At 39.4% G+C, this 20351-nt stretch overlaps 1 protein-coding gene across 3 annotated transcripts in view; it reads right to left on the minus strand.

Annotated features, from left to right (window-relative positions):
• B4GALT6 (beta-1,4-galactosyltransferase 6) overlaps positions 1-20351 on the minus strand; it is a 64748-nt gene that overhangs the window by 20530 nt on the left and 23867 nt on the right. For all 3 annotated transcript variants that reach the window (XM_045850285.1, XM_045850284.1, XM_045850286.1), the window contains exons 2-4: positions 19022-19138; positions 13386-13499; positions 1749-1873 (exon numbers count right to left, since the gene is read on the minus strand). In XM_045850285.1, the coding sequence (XP_045706241.1) occupies positions 1749-1873; positions 13386-13499; positions 19022-19121 (339 nt within the window). In that variant the 5' untranslated portion in view covers positions 19122-19138. The remainder of the gene's footprint in view (positions 1-1748; positions 1874-13385; positions 13500-19021; positions 19139-20351) is intronic.

A 20351-nucleotide genomic window follows, 5' to 3' on the forward strand; every position in this document is an offset into this window, starting at 1 on the left:
TTGAGTTGATAGTCTATTAAAATCTCTAAGTCGGAACTATTTATATGTGATATACCTGTCTGCTGGAAAATGAGAAAAAAACAAACCATAAAATTTAAAATCCAATGTCTGATATAGAGCACTGGAGAAAGGACAAGAATACTTAGTTTTTGTAATCCCAAATTCTTCTACTACAAAGCGCCACAGTGCACATCTGAGAGTTACATACATAGTACCCCACACGAATATACGTCTGAAGACCAAGCTCCTTGCTAACCCCCAGCCTTTGCAACTGAGTGTGCTTTTCTTCCATTAGCATCCAACGCACTACTCATCCCCAAGAAAAATAACTTATTTGGCCAGGACATTTTTAAAAAGTATAATTATATAAATTGGGCTACATTATATATACAAATATGAGATTATTCAATCATGAAATGTGAAAAGATTCATTTTTTAGCCAAATTTGATCTGGAAAATAACATAAGACAATTGTAAAACAGAATGTTTCACCAAAATTTGTATGGGAACTCATTTAAGCAGCTTTACAGCTTAATAGAGCATTTATTTGTCACATAAACTCAATTCGACAAAACTGGGTTTAGTGCTTACCTTATGTGGGGTGGGCAAAAGTAAGTATACAGTTGTAATACAAATAAGACAATAATTAATAAATAATAGTACAAAAATAAACTCTGTTTTCACATACACACAACTGTAAACCTCCACTGGCCCACCCTGTACATGGCAACATGCTCTGTGTTAGGAGTGCAGATACAAATAATACACATCCCCAAACATAAAGAGCTCCAGGTCAGTTAAGTAGAAGACTTTTATCACAAGCTTAACAGCACAGAATTCTCCTTCCCAACAGTGATTTTTTTTTGTACTAAAAGAAAAACCCACAAATATTTCAGCAGAACACTAAGATTTTAAAAGAGAAATTAAAAACCATTCCCAGATTAAGGTTACATCACAGTCCTTTAGGACATAACCTTTGATTTAACCATGTATAATTTTCACTTCAACTATGTCAATTAGTGCCTACTAAACCATAAAAACATCTCATGAATAAGCACTTAACCAATTTCATAGTATTGAGAGCAAGTTGAGTCTAAACCATGGTTTTCGATTATTTTTAAGCAGCAGAAGCAGGACTTCTCCTAAATAGTTTTTCAAATAAAACAGTTAGGTAGAATTCTGACATTAAAAAAAAAAGATAAAAAGTTTGTGATCTGCCTTCTGAAACAGAGGTGAAGAGCCCACAGTTCTCCTTTTTGTCTCACAATGATCTCTGAGCAGCCTCTTTAGAATTCTGGAACTAGGGAACAGAGCTTGAAAACCACAATGTCAGACCCAACTGGCAATGAGGACATTAATACCCTCTCCACGAGCTCTCACTCCCAGACTTGGTGGGGCTAAGCTTTCAAGCATCAGTAATCATTAGGACAGTTGCAGGAGGCAGAGAAATCATAGTCTCTCTGTCAAACAGAATAGAACTGAAAAAAAAAAAACCTGTTGCCAGGACCTCTAAAACCGGTAATAACACATGAGCGTATATTTTGTATATGCATAGGCACAGTTTCAGTCTTCATAAGAAACCCTATTAAATCACGTGTGAACTGTAAATACCTATACATTAAATATAAAAATGTTGATGTCTTAAATTTATCAAGACTTAAAGGTATTTCACTACATATTCTCAATCAAGCACACTTTTCCCCAAATGCACAGTAATGTCACATTATTTATGAGAAAATTTACCTCACCTTCCATCTGGGTTTACAGTCTTTAGGTCTCCAGTGACCTCCTGGCTCAATATCTAAATCCCTGGAGAAGAGTTGATGAATTTCATCAAAACTGACTTCACTTACATTGACATTGAGAAATCCTCCTAGAAAGTCAAAAGCATAAAGAACTGTTTTAATATTTTTTGCCTTAAAGATGAAGTAAGACAAGCCAACAGTAAGTAGGGTACCTGGCATAACACAGTTGCCAAAACAATATGGCTTACTCCTGCTATCACCACATAATTGTTAATATCACCATCTTTCAATTTTAGTTTGAATGATAAATTATATGGTCACACTATTATTATCTTTACTAAATCAACCAGAAACATCTAATTGTTTAAGCATTTTGGTTTTGAATAATGAATAATTTAATATTCTTTGGGAAATGTTTGCATGTCATTACAACTTAGCACATCGTTGCAAATTACTCAAGTATTTAAAAATTATTTTAAATTTCAACATAGTCAACATAGAGGACATGATAACATCGTACAATAGAGTTATTTAAGCAGTTAGATTGACCAGGAGCTGAATCCTAGCTTCTGTCTATTGGGGAAATTATTTCACTTTTCTGTGCCTCAGTTCCCCCATCAGTAAAAGGCAATGGTAACACCAGCCCCCAAAGTGGTGTATCCATTAGGTGACATAGTGTGTGTGAATGCTCAAGTGCAGTGCCAGCACAAAGGTACACGCATTCAATAAATGTCAGCTACTATGACTGTCATCTACTTTTCTTGAGAGAAAATCTGCAAACATAATTCTGCAGATTTATTTTGAGCACCAGCCCCATATCCCCTTGATATGCAAAACCATAGACTTCTAAAATATTCCTGGTCTACTAGGCACTCACTCTACAAATTAACAAGTAAGGCATGGCATTACTGAAGGTGTTTTAACTAATAGATTTTCTAATGTATACCATCAACATAGGAGTGAATCTTGGCTAGAAAAATCATTTCCATTAGCTTAATTAAAACAAATCAAAGAACAGAACTAACTTCTTTCTAGCCTCTTCATTTCATGAAATAGAAACCAATAAATGCTGAAGTGTCCCATTTCGGTCTGCTAAGCTTTGGCGGTCATGATTTCACTACAGAAAACATTCAGTTCCTCTCAAGGGAGCCCCTTTCCTGGCTTCTGCTATTCTAGATTCTATAAGGCTTCCACAGCCTCTCTTCCCACCGGGCTGGCTTTCCATCAGTAGCTTCCACTAAGCACTGAAGCATACTAGAAAGAAGTGTTTTAAAATGCAAATGCCTATGTTTCACAGAGTAAGTTAGGAAAAAATTTGCAATCTTCTATCTGCCTGTTCTGCTGACAGTGTTTGTGGTGTTTTATAACCAAATACCTGCCCTTTAATGTGACAAGATATGCAAAGTAGCTAATCTTAGAAAGATCAGATATACCTATGAACTTGCAGAGAAACAGTAAGTGAAATGTAAGAGTGATCAATGTACGTACAGACTATCATGACTCAGCTGACAAAAACAATCACTGTAATCAAATGAAATACACACAAATAAATCTCATGCATTTAATGGTATGCATGATTGCTAAAATGATAGTAATTAGGCTAAATAATAAGCAGTTCATATAAGTAACTGAAGTTGGTATTCTTTATGCACTGTTAAACCAATTTTTTTTGCCTTTTTTCCAGCTTTATTGCTTCAACAGCTGTAATCATCATTATTGTTAGGAATTTGACCAGTATCATTTGCAGTTTAATTTTCATCTTGAACACACATGTGCTGGCAAATTTAGAGGCAGGCCTTATATCTCTCTCCTCAATGAGCAGGGCCTCCTGTGTCCATCACTTACTCCTGACTGTCCCTCCACCCACATTCCTCAGAGTCCCTTAGCAGCTTTCCTATATGCTCATTGCTCTTTGCTCTGAAATCCTAATACCCTGCTGGCTGAAGGCCCAAGATGATCTAGTGACATTACTGTTTTTTTCTGGAGGGGGGACAGGCCTTCAGGACAGGCACTGCCAGCGTTGGGAACAGTAAAAGTGCAATTAGAAAGAGAGAAGAAAGAATAAACACTAATTAGTGGGAGCAGAATGGGGTAGTATTAAGATGAAGATTCTGTTCATAAAAAAAAAAAGGGAAAGAGCATATTATTATAGCATGTGGCCAGGAAGAGGCACTGAGCAGATAAGCTAATGCTGACATGGTTTCCAAACTTCCCCCAGTAGAAAGAATCTCAAGGTGTGCCTGCAGTCTGGAGAAGAAGGACTTGGGGTCCACCCCCACTCAACTACTAAGGGCCACTTTCACTTCCTTTACATGTGGGGATTCCCCTTCACGTTTCACTCCAGAAAGTGTTCCAGTGCTTAAAGCCCAGGGAGCATACCACCTTCTTTACAGTCAAGAAGTAAGCAATCAGCCAGGCCAGCCCCTTTATTGCAACTCGCTAAAGTTTCAAGGACAGCTGAAGAATGAGGATCCAGAGCCCCACAGAGGACTCCCAGCCTTCACTCTGCCTATGCCAAGTTTGCGGTTTTCCAGTGAGAACATGTGCACTCTTTTCTCAAGCAGAGACTAAAAGGTCGAAAAACAAATACATTGGCTGAAATCCATTTACCCAGCAGTGTAAATGTAAATAATGTAATTTATCAAATCCTGATTCACTACTTGGAAGGTGGGACTGGGGATGGAAAGGGAAGGGCAGGAGAACTGGGAGCCTGAAGAAGGGAAGGGCTGCCAGTTAGCTAAGGGTAGGGTGGAAGAAAGAAGGTCACCTGTAAGCTACCTGTCAGTCTTGGCAACAAACCTGAGGGCCAAACAACTGTTATGTGCAATAACAACTAACTTAGTTGCACCGTTGGATGGCCGGACATTTGCTATAATTTCCTAATGCTGAATTTTTTAGAAGGATATAAATTATACATTTTCATTAAAGAATATTAAAATCACTGCAAGGACCTGCTAATATGGCTTTCTATGCATGGATGTTTATAGATGAGATTATGCATACAAAAATGTAAGTCTAATGCTGAATTTGCAAGACGTGCAACAATGCCTCCCACTCTGGGAAGTAGGACCTAAGGGGGCCTGTGGGCTGCTGGGTGCATGTGCACCCAAACCACAGGCTCATGGCAGTGTGGATGTGTCACATGACATGATTTAGGATAGTATTTTTCTATCAAATACAATTCTTAAAATAAATATTCAATACATAAGAAAAACCTTACATTTTTCTGCTTTTTAAGTATAAGTTAAGGCACCTACTCACTAGGCAGAAAGATGTTTTCTCCGTAAGTTAACAGTTTTAAATGACCACTTCCCTCAGTGTGGGGCCTATATCTATTTTTTGGTATCTAAAGTCTAATTCTCCACACTTGGGCTTTTGTCACTGGTTTATCCTCAGGGTTTCAAATGTACAGAGTGCAAAAATCTGAGACAATGTCAGAAAAGACCTGAATAACCTCTAGAAATATCCCTTCAGGTGAATTGCTCCCCAAAGTCAGAAAACATTTTTTATGATAAGATAGATGCTACCTTCTCTCTCCTGCTGTCTGGGCTGCCACCTGAGGCTGACCAGTCACACTGGGTCATCACACCCCCGGTCCCCTACTGCCTCCTTTGAAGCCAACACTATTAATTGCCCGTTTCCAAAGCTTTACTTAGGCATCTCTCCTTATGAGATTTTATAACCTCTGCTTACACAAGTGAGTTCTTATTCAACTATTCTTGAAGCAACCAAATCCGAGTACTCTAAACATAGATAGGGTAGTTTTAAGTCACACATTCCCAATGCCAAGTGCAATGGCTAGACAATTAATTAATTAACTAATTAATTAATTATTAAAAATGGCAAAGCCAGCCGTGTGCAGTCCTATCACTTCTCTCTCTGCTTCCTTCCTACCTGCATTTCTATTCCTTGGCTCCACCAGGTGCTAACATAGCCTTTAAGACATTTGTGCAAAGGGGGTCCCACAGGTAGATGACCTAAAATAACATCCCCCTGCATAGCCCAAGTTCTTGTCTCCTCATCTTGGCCACAACACACAGCTCCTAACACCCATTTTCTTCCTGCTTACCATTCTCTCTTGTAGTACTCTGACTAACTGTAACCTCTACGTAGCAGTCTTTGCTTTCTGTTCCATCTTGAGTTGTAATCCACCCAATAAATCTTTGCTCCATCCCTAGAGGCCTCACCCCCTTCATCACATGCTTCCAGGTTGCCTTTCTAGTCCCTGCCTTGATAAGCTCACAACCTCCTTTAAAGTCAGAATCCACAACCACTTTTACTCTACTTCCCCAACTCTGAGACACACTCATTCCTGTTCTAGCATTCTGAAATAGGGACATACCTACTATGATGTGTGCATTTAATGTACTGCTTCTTTCCTGTTCTTCATTAAAGATGTGTCTTGTCAAGAAAATACGCCTTATCATATACTTCACCTGCCTTTTCAAATGTGTTTTCCAGAGCCATTCAATTACCAAGCAGTTTCTATATACTCTTTCTCAATGTTTTTTAGCAAATACTACCACCTACTCCTCATCTAAAGCAACCCAGGATTCTTCCTCTCAGACTGTGCTAAGTGCTCACTTTTCTATGTGTGTAATCTTGAAACCAGACATGAAAGTATTCTGCAGATTCCAACCTACACCTTACCAAAAAAAAAAATCGTTTACTTCCTTCTTTCGTGATTTTACCTCCTTTGAAGTGTATGACTTTCAGCCACACCACCTCCGTTATCCAGTCACATCCACTGACAGGTGCTCTCCCGCCCCATTCATCACCCTGTGCACCCAGCTCTGTAGCCGCACCCCGAGAGCATCACTGTCACCTGGGACTGACTGGCAGTGTCAGAGGTGAAAGCCTGTGAGTTTTGGCTTAAAGTTCTCTCCACGATATCCCGATTTTTCCTGTCTAGCCAATTTTCTAACAAAGCAGATCACTCTTTTGGTGGTGTGGCTAAGAATCACTAGGCATGCCTGTTTAGAACAAAGGCTCCTGGCCCCATTTTCAAAGCTCTCATGTCAGTGGATGACCATGGGTCATATTTGTGGCCACCCAGCTTTATCTGAACACATGTCAGCTGCCTGAACTGCCCACCACTGCGTCCTGCCTCCCAGAGGAAGAAGCTAGAACCTACTCTCCCAACCTCTGTAGCAGACAGGAGCAGTCACATGCCCAGACACACCCAGGAGAAACCCTGAAGTCGAAGTGAACAACAAGAGTTCACTTCATGGGCACTTTGCAAAACTATCTTTCACTGAAAGGGGCAGCAGAAGCTTTTGGCTTTAGGGGCACCAGGAGTGGCACCTCTGCTCCCCAGACCACAGCATGCTGGTTGGAGCAGCGATCTCTGCCAACTGGTGGCAGGAGATTCTTGGCAGAGTGGTCTGGGCCTTGTTTTGGCTGGTCAGCCTCTAAACCTACTTCTGTGGCCACCCAGGTTTTATGAAGGCTGCTTAATATCATTTTGCCAATTCCCTTTCCTCTCAAACTGAAGCGAGTTATATTCTGTGGTTTGTAACCAAGAGACCTAACTTGCACTGTGGGTTGGGGTTTGGCTGAGAGGCCTGCGTTTTTAACCAGCATCCAAGCTGATTCCAGGGCAGATCATCCCTGGACCATATTTAGGGAAACACAGCTCCATGAACTTCACCTTAACTGTAGCACCTCACAGTGGACTGAACGTGTTCCCACCCCAAAATCGGTATCCTGAACTACTAACCCCCAATGTGATGGTACTAGGAGGTGGGGCCATAGGGAAGTATTTGGTTATGAGGGTTAAGCCCTCATAAATGGGGTTAGTGCCCAGAGAGACCCCTTGCCTCTCCTACCATGTGAGGGCACAGGGAGAAGACAGCCACCTGTGCAAGGAACCTTTACCACATGCTGAAATCTGCTGGCACCTAAGCCACCCAGTCCATGGCCGTTTTGTTTTTAGCAACCTAAATGGACTAAGACACACCTACACACTCATACACACTCACAATTCTTCTCCCTTCCCGACCTGCCACAGCTGATCAACAGTTTTCTATGTTTGAGTTCTCTACCCAAAAAATGCCCCTGAAGAAAATCACATAAGCACATAGATTAATCCATCATTTATACTGCCCTGAACATAGTAAGCTTTCAACAAAAACAGTCTCCACAGCATTTGTGCATTTTGACCCCACAGGGGTGGCATAAGAAACAACTGCTCTACCCTTAACCCCACCTCTTCCACCTTACCCCATTCTCCTTCCCTTTCCCACCAAACTTTTTTTTTAACAAATTAGATTTTATGTACTTCCGAGTCACTTCTCAGGACAGTGTATTTTGCTTCTTAGCTCGCCACTGTACTGAAATTGTTTTGCGGCGGTCCCCATTAATTTTTTAAGTGTCAAATTCAATGGCTTTTCAGTTCCTCATCAAACCTGCTTTCTTTGAGATATACGACAAGATGGAACACTGTCTCCTTGGAACTCCTTCCTCATTGGTTTCTGGGACAACGTTCTCTGATTCCTCTATCTCCCTGACTGTTTTCCTTTCTTCTACTGACTACCCTACACCCCTGTAAGTGCTGAGGCCCCCAGGAACCTTAGCCTTCTTCCAGGCTCACTTCCTCTCATTTCCTGCCCAGACCTCTCTGATGAAATTCAGACCCCAAGTTAACTCCCTTGAGCTTTAAACAAAACAGGCCTGACACTGAACTCATTAACTTCCCCATTCTCCAAATATGAGGCTTATCCTGCATTACCTGTTTCAGTTAATAGTCATCAAGCCAGAAACATGAAAATTAACCCTGATCCCTCATTTGGTCCATGCTAGTACCCCTATAGCTTCTGTCTAGTGCCTCCTCCTCTCTCCAATGCACATGCCCTTGTCATTCCTCTTAGTCCCCTACAGTAAGCTCCGCATTGGTCTTCCAGATGCCAGTATTTCCCCATTCTCATCCCTTTTTCAGCTTCTCATAAGAAGCACAATGTTTCTGAGGTACCATCCTAATCATATCATTCGTCTGCCTAAAGCAAATGACTGTTCCATTCTCTAAACCAGTGGTGTTTGTTTCTGTTTTGTCCTTTTTTGCCCTTGGACCTTTGAAAACTCTGCACCCTCCCCTTAGAGAGATGAAGACAAGGTTGTAATTCAACCCACTACATACACACTCAGGGGCTCTGCTCCCTCTGAAGCCCACTCGTGTGCCTAGGGACCCCTGGAACCCACAAAGTCCTCAGACGGCTTAGTTCTTTTCACATGGCCCTTCACCTCCCCACCCAGCCTTATTTCTCACGTACCCCATTACACACCCACTGCAGTCACAGGGGGCCCCTCTCCATCCCTGGAATACAGAGCCTCTTGTGCTCTGACGCTGTTCCTGTTACCCACTTCCAAGGGCCCCTCTCTCGGAAACCTCCCTGATCCTTGCAGAAGGAAATGCTATCTATCTCCCTTTCGTGACATAATAACCCTTTGGTAGCAGTTAGCAAACGGCCTTTCTCTGAGTAGGTTACCTGCCCTGGCTGGGATACCTGAGATCATAGTTAGCTTTGTCTCTCCTCTTCCTGCCCCTACAAACAACACATAGCCCACTGCAAGTACAGCCACTGTTCAAAAACTGCTTGTTGAACAATTACTCTAAATTGGCTTCCCATCTCAGTTTACTCTAAAACTCCCATCTCTGTTTTCTACAATAAACACATGCATGGTGGTTTGTTACACTAATCATTATTTGTGCTTTCCTGAAGTTTATTTGCTTACCTTTTCCATAGTTGCCAATTTTCATTTGAATAATTTAAATTCATCTCAAAAAGTCCTTGTAGCTTTTGTTATGTTCAAAAGGCTAGCAACCATAGAAACTATCAGGGTTAACCCATAAAAGGGGCTATTCCTCAAACAGTAAGGACAGAAGATAAAAGCCACTGAAAATGTATTCCATTTGAATAGGAATTAAAAGGCAGGAAAACAACAGGTAAGTCTACCTTCATTTTAATGCAAAGTAAACAACTGACATTTTCCATCTCTTCCTTACCCAGAAAAAACAAAACATCCATGATAAGCATTCATTGCTTTTTAGCTCTAAATAAAGTGAAATTTTTACTTCACTTCGTTAGCACAGTCTCACACAAATTTAATAAAACTGAAAGCATATTTGCCCTCTGGAGAATCTGTAAGTACTAAGAGTAACAAAGAAGTATTTATTCATATTCTAAAAATAATCACATTAAAATAGATTGTTTGGTGTAACTGATTGGACATAAATTTTTGCTGAAATCCATGAAATCAATTTTATCTGAATTCCAATTGGAAATTTCAAGGTTTATCTTTATGGCAATCCAGTGCCAGTAGTCTCGCTGCTACACTAGAGAACAATCAAAAAGATGTTACACTAGACAATCACTCACACACCAATTTTAAGCCTTAACTTCACTTTTGGTGATAATAAGAAAATTAAGTATCATTCATACTTGAATAGTTTTCATCTAAGTAGATTTTATTCTTACACAGAACTTCCTTTAACTATTATTTGGGGAGGTATTGTATTCCATTATTTTGTGGGATATTATAAAAAGATTTTACACTTAGGAATTTTATTATGCTGGATCTATCATCAATGGGAAATAACTTGGTTAATTAAAAAAAAATTAAGGATCCATAACTAACTATAAAACTCTTTAACTGCACATTTCTCCTGGGTTTCTCATCCCCCTGGTCACTATAAAGCCTGACTACATCATTTAAAGAAGTGAGGAGAAGGAAAGGGAATATCAAATTAACTTCAGTTCATTTTCAAGCACTGTGCTTCTATTTATCCTCACAACACTATGAAGTTGCTATTACAATCCCAGATTTTACACACAGGTAAATTGAGGCTCTACTTCACAAAGACTCACACCCCTGGTGAGGGGGCTCTCCTGGGTGGCTCGTGTAAGGCTCTCTTGGCAGAAGCCTTATTATGTTGGCTGTGCCCATGACCCCTGTCTAAGGAGTTATCTATATTTGGCCATATTTCTGTCAATTAACCTGTCACTCTGGCCACAGCTAACTGGACAAGTGGTTGCTGCTGGACTCAAAGGTGGCTGCCCAGGAGGAGGCCTTCTGTGAAAAGGTGGCTGGCCAAACGAGTGAGACCCTCCTCTTGCAGAAGGACACAAGACCCTGAGAGAAAGAGAAAACGAGCAGTAGCACCACTACACTCAGTGAAAAGGTGGCGAGTGGGCTGCAGCCACAGCAGAGTTGCTCAAGCGCCAAAACAGGTATTTGCGAGTTATGGGGGAGAGGAGGGCTAGTAGGAAGGTTTGGCAGGCAGATGCTTCTAAACAGAGTTTAATTAATACTCACAAAGTGCTAATTAAGAAAATGGCAACTAAACCAAGAACAGAAAGATTTCCTGAAAACTCTAAATCCTTGAATATGCAAATTATGAAAAAACCTCATAATTTGCACATTCAAAGTAATCAATATTTCAACCGAATATTACTCAGTAGTTTCAGTTCTGCACAGGCAAAAACATTCATTTTTAGAAAACTAAGACTACAATAACAAAGTAAGGAAACAGCAAGATTAAAATCAACTGAGGATTTTTTTAAATTAAAATGCCCAGGCCCCACATCAGGTCAATAAAGTCAGAAACTTAGAGGTTGGGCCCAAAAAAGCTGCCCAGGCCCTAGTGCCCCCATAAATGAGATCCACTCTAGATCAGTGGGTCTCAACATGTGGCCCAAGGACCACTAGTGCCCAGGTACCCAGGAACCAGCTAGAAATGAAAACTCCAGATCTACTGAATCTGAAACTCTGAGGGTGGGGCTTAGGAACCTATGTTTTATAAGATTACCTGGGTGATTTTGACACATACTAAAGTTTAGAACCATGACCTTAGATGATATTAAGAGGCAAATCTTTCTTTTTATTATCTAATTTCTATGAACTACAAATTGAAAAGAATCCTACAAATATGACAGGCAGTGGCTGGTTTCCTCAGTAAAGAAAACTCAGGTAGAGATATAAAAACACATTTAGATAATGAGGACATTAGAACACAATGATAAACAAGTAATTCAAAAGGTTGTTTATTTAGATTTTTAATTACATAAAAATCAAGATATAAACTTACGTGTATAAATTATATTTAAAAAGAAAAAAATGCCAAAATAATAGCCATGTGGCTTTTCAGTGATTATGTTTTTCAAGTAGTGATAATGTATTATCTTTATAATTTTGAAAAAATATATATTTAAAGTATAATAGCTTGATCCCTACCTCATACTATACACAAAAGTTAAAAACGAAATAGTAAAATTATTAGAAGGAAATAAAGGAGAGTATTTGTATGGTGTTGGGGTATAGAAAGCTTTCTTAAGACAAAAAAATAAAAGCAAAACCTTAAAGTGACTGATACACTTGACAACATCCTAATTTTAAACTGCTGTAAAATGTAAGACTCCATGAACAAAATGAAAAAAGCCAGAGGCTGTAAAAAGATATCACAACAGGTACAGCAGACCACAGGTCACTCCCAGAATACATATGAGAAAGCTCTCACCAATCAACACAAAAGTCTAATTAACTAATAAGGAACTGACAAAGCACATGACTGAGAGAAAATTCAAAATGACTCAAAAACACAAGAAAAATTACCTAAACCCACTAGTAATGAGGAAAGTAAAAGCTGAAACAATGAGAGACAATTTTCATCTATCAGAGTAGCAAAAATTAAAAAGTCTATAAATATCAGAGTGGCACCTCCACACCTGGGTCTTGGGGGTATATGCGTACACTGGCGCGGCTGCTCTGGCTCACAACCAGTCCAGCATGCTCAGCAGTTCCACTTCTGGCTACGAACCCCCACCGAGCACTTACACACATGTGCACAGAGAAACATGCTCTCTGCTGTTCCTTACAGCACTGCTTTGTGATACCAAAAATGTGGAAACAACCTAAATTTTCATCATCAGGGAAAAAGGTAAGTAAAATGTAGTACATTTATTCAAAGACATACTATACAACAGTTAAGAGAAATAAATAGATCTACATGTATCCAAGTAGATAGTTCCCAAAAATCATTACCATATTTTTAGGATTACAGGACGCACCTAGGTTTTAGAGGAGGAAAATAGGAAAAAAATTTTGAAGCAAAAAAATGTGATAAACTATTTAATAACCTGTGACCCTGCTCCACCACCGCCCCCCACCCCACCCCCACAGTAAGCTACATTTGTACTACAAGATGCACCGCCCTTTTCCTCCCAAATCTGGGGGGAGAAAGTGCATCTTATAGTCTGAAAAATACAGTAAGTAAGAAAAGCAATTTACAGGATGAAATTTAAGACCATTCACATAAATTCTTAAAATCTCTGAGACATTTTAATTTTCTATCCAGCTATCTAGCTACATAAGAAATAATTTTAAAATAAGCTGTAAGAATACACATCAAACTCACAATAGAAACTATTGGTACTTCTGGGTAAGGCATAAGATTTTTCCTCTGCTTTTAAACCCCCACCCTCTCCAAAAAAATCTTTTGCAAAAAAAAAATCAAATAACATGTTACATAATATGAGCAATAGGACCCACGGTGATGATCTGAGCCTGGTGTGCTAAAATCAAGTGATTTTTATTATTTTATCATAATACAAGCAAACAGTTAAGTCAAAATCAGATGACACTTACGCATGTAAGGCAGTTTTTCTGGGCAGGGGAGGTATGGTGAATATGTGAAGTTTTCCGGAAGGTATGTTGTTGTTTGAACAAGATAATCACTTGAATTATTGCCTTCAGGATAATCTTAGAGAGAGAGAAAAAAGTTACAACCAAAAAATTGCCTTTTGCTTTGCTCCTAGTATGAAACAAGTCACAATCACTGTGAGATCTGCAATACACAATCTGCAGAAGTACTTAAAAGGAATTACCTGTGAAGAACAAAAAGCAAAATGCTGTTGCCATAGATACTCTCCCATTTATCATTCACTGCTGCCAGAATGGACTTCAGCAAGATTTCCCAAGGGAACCCTGGGACAAGTCCAGAGAGCATCCTGGCCTGATCCATGCATAAATACAGAGCAGACCCATCTGCAACCACATGAGAGCACCTGCTCCCATCGCTCCCCTGGCTGACCCAGATCGAAAGGGAGTTTGACAGTACACCAAGGACTCAGGGAATCCTCTCCACTGCAGCCGCCAAGGGGGTTCAGGACGAGCACATGGACAAAGCCGTGCTTCTAGCCTCCACAAAGCACAGGGATGGGAGTAATGCTATCTCACCACCCCATACTTAGGAAACGGAAATTTACCCACTCAATGTACTTCTGTACCACAGCTCATTTAAAATCTTTAAATTAGTCACTTCCAACCTGTGGGCTGCACTGCCTGGGGAGCCCTGGAGCTACTATTCCATTAGGTCTCTTTCCTTGTGATTCAGCAAGCTACAAAACATAGAGGGCACTGGTTTAGAGCCCCAAAGTCAAACGCTAGAGTTCAAATCCTAGCTCCCAACACACCCTAGCTTTGTGGTACACAGTGAGATAAAGTGGTTTCTCGCCTGTGCCCACTTCATGCTGCCCTTTTCCGATCTCAAGGAGATAAAAGTATGAAGTGCTTAGAGCAATCCCTGTTCTGTATATGAGTACATACTCACTAACTGTAGCTATGAGCAACTGGTTTAGAAAGGAGCACCTGACCCGATCTGGGGCAGTCGGAGCCTTAGGAGTTTTGTACATGGAGCCAGACATCACATTGCAGTCCCTTTCTGGAACAAAGGTCCGACCTGCCAGTTTCCCACTATGCAAGAGGAAGCTGGTTTAAGAGAATGAAGCTAACATGCAGTGAGTGAGTAAAAGATGGGAGATGGAAACAGCTGATTAACTCCTTTCTGTCTCCTGGACCCACAGAAAATGAAGCTATAGCGGACACTTCTGGAAAATGTGAAGGCTTTCTCTCAGTCTTCAGTAATCTGCTCCGATGAGAGTGAGATTCCTAACCGAACTGGCCTGTGTGAAAAGTGACAGGAAAGAGGAGAACAGGTGTCTGACTTAAAAGAGAGGCCTGTCTTCATACCAGCAAGCAAAAAAGGCTGAAGGTGAAAATCATATACCCTGCTGAATGGTAAAAGTCAACCCCTCTCACTGTGGAAAAAATGGTAGAATCCTGAAAACTGAATATAAAATACGGAGAAGATTTGAAGAAAACTAAATGCCTCTCTTTATGCCTTTGCCTAACATAAATATTCATCATCAAAAGGGAATTTAGGGGGATGTGGCCTGATCCTAAGATGCACGTGCACGTGCACACACACACACACACACACAATCAAATTTAAAGTTATATCCCCCCCGTATTTTCTCCTTTTCTGGGGACTTATGCTATGCTAGCTAAGCATCTGCTACACACTGCATTTGCAGGAGCTGACAACAGAAGATAAATAAGATTTTCCCTGAGAGTCCACTTCCTTTAGGTGTTCCAAAGACTCGTTCTTATCCTGAGGCAGATAAATATTAGCATTCTCATATAATCCTTAATGCCATCAGTTAACTTTCAATAAAGTATTTTCTTACTCTGTATAATATATTAATTCTCATCATTAATGCTTGGGCCCCCTTCTGTTAGGCACACACTATGATGCTGTAAATCCACATCCAACTCACAGAAAATGTAAGCTCTCTACACATCTCTCTGCAGAACAAACTGCTAATGGCAGCTCCCCTTAGGGTGCATGGTGGCAACAGGAAGGCCAGAGGATTATCTTACTTTTTATTTCAGCGCAAGAATGACTGAATCTTTCACAAAAGAACTCATGCATCACTTTTATCAGTTTTTAAAGAATCACGTTTAAAAAAATAAAAAAACTTAAAGACATGCAATATCAGTATATGCGTGTCCCTTAAACACAAAGTTTTGGGGCTAAGAGTGTTATTCTTGACCACATCATTATAAATGATCATAAGGATCTCAACTCATTGCTAGACTGATAGAAGTATCTCTGCGCTCCCTGGGTACTGGGTCCAGTGGCATTTATGTCATCCAATGTGTTATGTATATAAGTCTACCCACTCCCCTGCCACTAGTCTGAATATTTCCTATTTTAATTCAGAATGCCTCTGATTTAAAGTATCTGATAAAATACCTACCACTTAGTAGAAACGTAGAGCAAATGGACACTTCACAACTGATAATAGAGCCAACAATGATTTAAGGTTTGGGGGACTATACTGTAACAAATCCACAAAATCATTATCCCTACAAAGTGGTTAGGAGCAGTTTTTACAGGGTCTGCATGACAGAGGCATTTGAGACCGATCTACCACAACTGCTCCATAGTGCAGACATTATTTCATCTAATGAATGGATGAACAAACACACACAGTGACTTCTAGGCCTCCTGCCTTCTCCCTCCCTTCCTGAGCCACACCCAGAGGAAAAGGAGATGCAGAATAAAAAGTGCCACACGGATCCCCACCTCAGCTCTCACTGGACCTTAGCACACAAGGGAAAAGGAGAACAGGACCCAAGGAGACCACTGGAGGGCTTTGTTTCTCCTGCTTCAGGGCAGATCAAAGCAGTAACAGAAACTCAGTGAGAATTCTCATCTGTTTACCACTAGCTTGTCATGTCAGTGTCTGAGGGCCTCAGAACATGCGTCCATTAAATAAGGAAGTGTCTGAGTTATTTCTAACAAGCCTACCAGCTCTCACATTGCATGACCCTTATCATCTGCTTTGGTAATTATTCACTGAGTAATCTTGTTTTCTTAATTTGACTGACTCCATAGCTACAAGGCATGGCACCATTAGATTATAAGAGTCTAAGTGATTTCTTTACAAAAATATTTTATATATAATCTATTTACATTTGATGCTTTAGAAAATCAGGTACAGGGTTAAAACCCCCTTTTTGAAGTCAAAAGTACTTATAAATCACAACCTATTTGCCATTAAATGTTAAATTTTATTTTTATATTCTCATTAACATATAACATATTACTTTAAGGTACACAACATAGTGATTTGATAGATATATATGTTGCAAAGCGATTACCACAAGTTTAGTTACGATCTGTCACCCCACACAGGTACAAATGTTTGTCTGGTGATAAGAACTTTTAAGATCTAATCTAACTATTAAATTTTAAATGAGCCAGTATGTGTTAGTCAATTCTTCCCTAGAATTCCATCAGCTCTCTGTACATGTTATTGTCAATTATCTCCTTTTTGGCATATTTGTATAATAAGTTCATACAGAAATAAACAATTACACAATAAATATGTCCCCATCCTTCCCCAGAAACCTCATATAAAGGGAGGATGTTTTGTGAATGTTGCACCCCAATATCTAGGTAAGGGTACCAACTATACTAATTGTTCAGTAAGAATGAAAATGGCAGAGGCCCACAGTTGCCTACTCCAACTCCCTTTCCCTTTCTCCCCAGGTAACAGAACCCCAACCTCATTCAGAGCACCAGGGAGCCAGCTCAGAGACTGCGATTCCCAGTGCCCTTATAACTGAGTTCTGGCCAGTGAGATGTAAGCAGGATACTCTGTGGGACTTCCTGGAAGGTTCCAGAAGACTTCCTTCATCCTTTTCTCCTCCTTACTGACCCAAGCCCAAAGACGGGAGACCTGGAAGCCGTCTTGGACTGTGAAGCTACACAGAGCCCCAGATGAGCCAATCCCACACTTCTTTTACATAAGAACCTAATCCTCGTGTGTTTAAAGCATCGCAGTTGGGTCTCTCTTAAAACCAAACCCAATTCCTAACTGATACAATGACTGACTGTCTCCAGAGAACACCTTACCTCTAATAAGGGAACATATGAAAAGTTTTCAAAGGTTCATAGAAGTAAGCAAACTTTAATCATAAAGTATGCATTAGCTATTTGGTCTTTTTTTAAACTACAGCTTGGTGAGGAGAGGATTTCTTCTTTTTTTAAGTTTTAGAAGGTTGAGGGGAAAGTTCATCTTGTCCGAGCAATTGGTTTTCCTAATTATGCTTAACATTCACACATATAAATTACCCATACACCAGAAAAAGAACTTGATTGTACACAGAATTTTAGTATTCACTTATACAAATATAGTAATCTACCGAGGCTTCATATCTCTGTTAATGAACACCTTCATAATCAACTCATTCAATCAGGATAAGTCCTAAAGAAGCTTTTAAAATGTATACACTTCTAAAATTGGCCTACTATTCAAAACACTACTTAATGAGACTTGAACTGTGCTACTAAAATATCAGTTACAATGAGACAGTCTTCCAAAAACAAATTAAAGAGAAAACAATTAAGAATGTTTTGATTTGTAGTGCTCATAACACAAATTTGATAAATGACTAGAATGGATTTTATATAAGCATGTATAAAATTAAATTAAGAATCTGTATGTTAACCATCTTCAATTTTTAGAAGGGTCTGAAACTATTTCCCACCTTAACATGCATTTTAAAGAAAAACACCTGCAGGTGGGAGATAAGGATGTCCTGCTGGCAGAATGTGTGCGTGTATTGTTTACAGTGGCACAATGAAGGACCGTGGACACAAGTTAAATCTTTAACTATTTAAAATGAGAATATAGAGGGTACAACAACTGACAATCAGCCACTGAACCCTTTAAGGTAACACCTTACAATCCTCAGGAGACAACGTGGGAACACTGCCACAGAGGAGCACAAGCATTCTTCCACACCAGTTAAACCTGTTTACATCAGTTTTACCACCATTCACTTGGCCTATTACTTAAATTTTAACCTTATGTGGGTCTAACAGACATTCTTCTCCAGAGAGTACTTTTAGTAGACTAAGAGCAGCTACTGATTTCCAGTTTTTTATCATTTCTCCTTTAGCCCCTTAAAAGTCAAAAAAATATTAAGAACTATCTATAATTTTAAAAATATAAGTATTCTCTAGACATAGTGGGAAAAACACTTGAGGAATTAGAATGAGCATAAGAAAGGGGAAAGAATAGCTAGTATGAATAAATTACTTTTTGTAGTCAATTTCTCTTAAGTACAATGGAATTGAAAAAGTATAAGCTGCTTTTCTATTCTGTTTACATTTGCAAAAATTAACTTACGTATCTGTACAGAACCCTCAACACTTGTATATAGGTGGGACCATACCTTTACAGATCCTAGAATATGAACAGCCCTGGCTCAAGCAGAAGAATTTTCCAGTGCACTTAGAAGGAGATACCCTCATCTTTAACAGGGAGTTACTTGGAGGCAACACCAGAACTTGAGAGATCTGGGTACTGCTTTATAACTACAAGCATAAGAAGCAGAAGCAAAAAACATTGAGTAGGAAGCAATCTTACCTGTACCATTGAGGGTAGTGTTTTTATTTGTGTAAAGCCTGATCATATGCCCTATTGTTTTCACGTTTTCTCTCAACATCATTCCTCGAGCTTGTACCATAAAGAGATATGTGTTGGCTATAAAAGAAATAAAGAGAGAATGTCATGACTCAGTAATCTTTTTTTAATTCAATAAAATACTCAGAATTGGAGAACCGCCCAATAAATCCAGACTGACTTGATTAGCATGTTCAATGGGAAAACAGACATATAAAATGACTACTTCTCATTATCAAAAATTTACCCAAAAAATTGCTTTCTAAAAATAAAAGTGGAATATTAAAGTAGTAATATCCATCAAATAGAATAAGACTAAATGGACAAACTGAAATATGATAATGAATTCTTTTACCCACAAATGGTTTTCTACTACAAAATACACTTAGAAATTTCAGAGGCATTTTATTACAAATATGTAATCATATAGTTATAAAATGTACTTTTTCTAATTGTGTATTAATTCCCTCAAACCAAAATCTCCACAAAGGTGAGGATTCCTTATCTAATCATAAATATACCACAAATCACCATAACATCTAGTACGGATATGGATCTTGCAAATTCTCAATGTGCTGGGCTTCATAGGGCAGGATTATCAAGAATCAATACAATTCTAATAATTTCTAACAGTTAATTACTTCAACTTTTCACTCCCATTGAATCACAGATCTACCTACCAGAATTGTAAAAGCAGACAAAATCAAAATCAATGTGCATTTTCAAAGTTGGTCAATTTAATTCTTTGTGGTAAGTGCTTTTAAAATAGGCCCCTAATTTCTAACTGTGGGAGAAATTGGTAGACGGACAAAGATATTAAAAATACCTGCCTTTTGAGATGCCATGTCCCCTCAGAGGGGCACAGGACCAAAGTCAAAGGACCCTTTCGGTCTTGGTCCTGACTTTGCTAAGGCAGTGCATCACTTTGGACAGCTCACTGGATCTCACCTTCCTCATTTAAAAGAGGATGCACTGCCCTAGATGTCCTCTGACTCCCCTCCTACTCTAAATGCTCTGTGCATAAAGCCCCCAAATCATAAACTCCAATCAGATAAGACAAGGAGGCTCATTACCACAGAAAAACTGAGAAAGTTCAAGGCTCAGCTAATGACTGTTTCAATTTTAAGATAAACTGTCTTGGAACACAATCACGACATTCTTGAAAAACTGAATGCAAAACGAGAAAACGGAAAATACCAACTAATTTTCAGAACCCTGTTCTAGTCCTCAAGATCGTACAGACAGATGAGCTACATGTACTGTTTACTACATCTTTCCCCAATCTTTATATAAA

The sequence above is a fragment of the Phyllostomus hastatus genome, unplaced genomic scaffold (assembly GCF_019186645.2).
Source record: "Phyllostomus hastatus isolate PE091 unplaced genomic scaffold, TTU_PhHast_1.1 phas_contig_80, whole genome shotgun sequence".
NCBI classification, from domain to species: domain Eukaryota; kingdom Metazoa; phylum Chordata; class Mammalia; order Chiroptera; family Phyllostomidae; genus Phyllostomus; species Phyllostomus hastatus.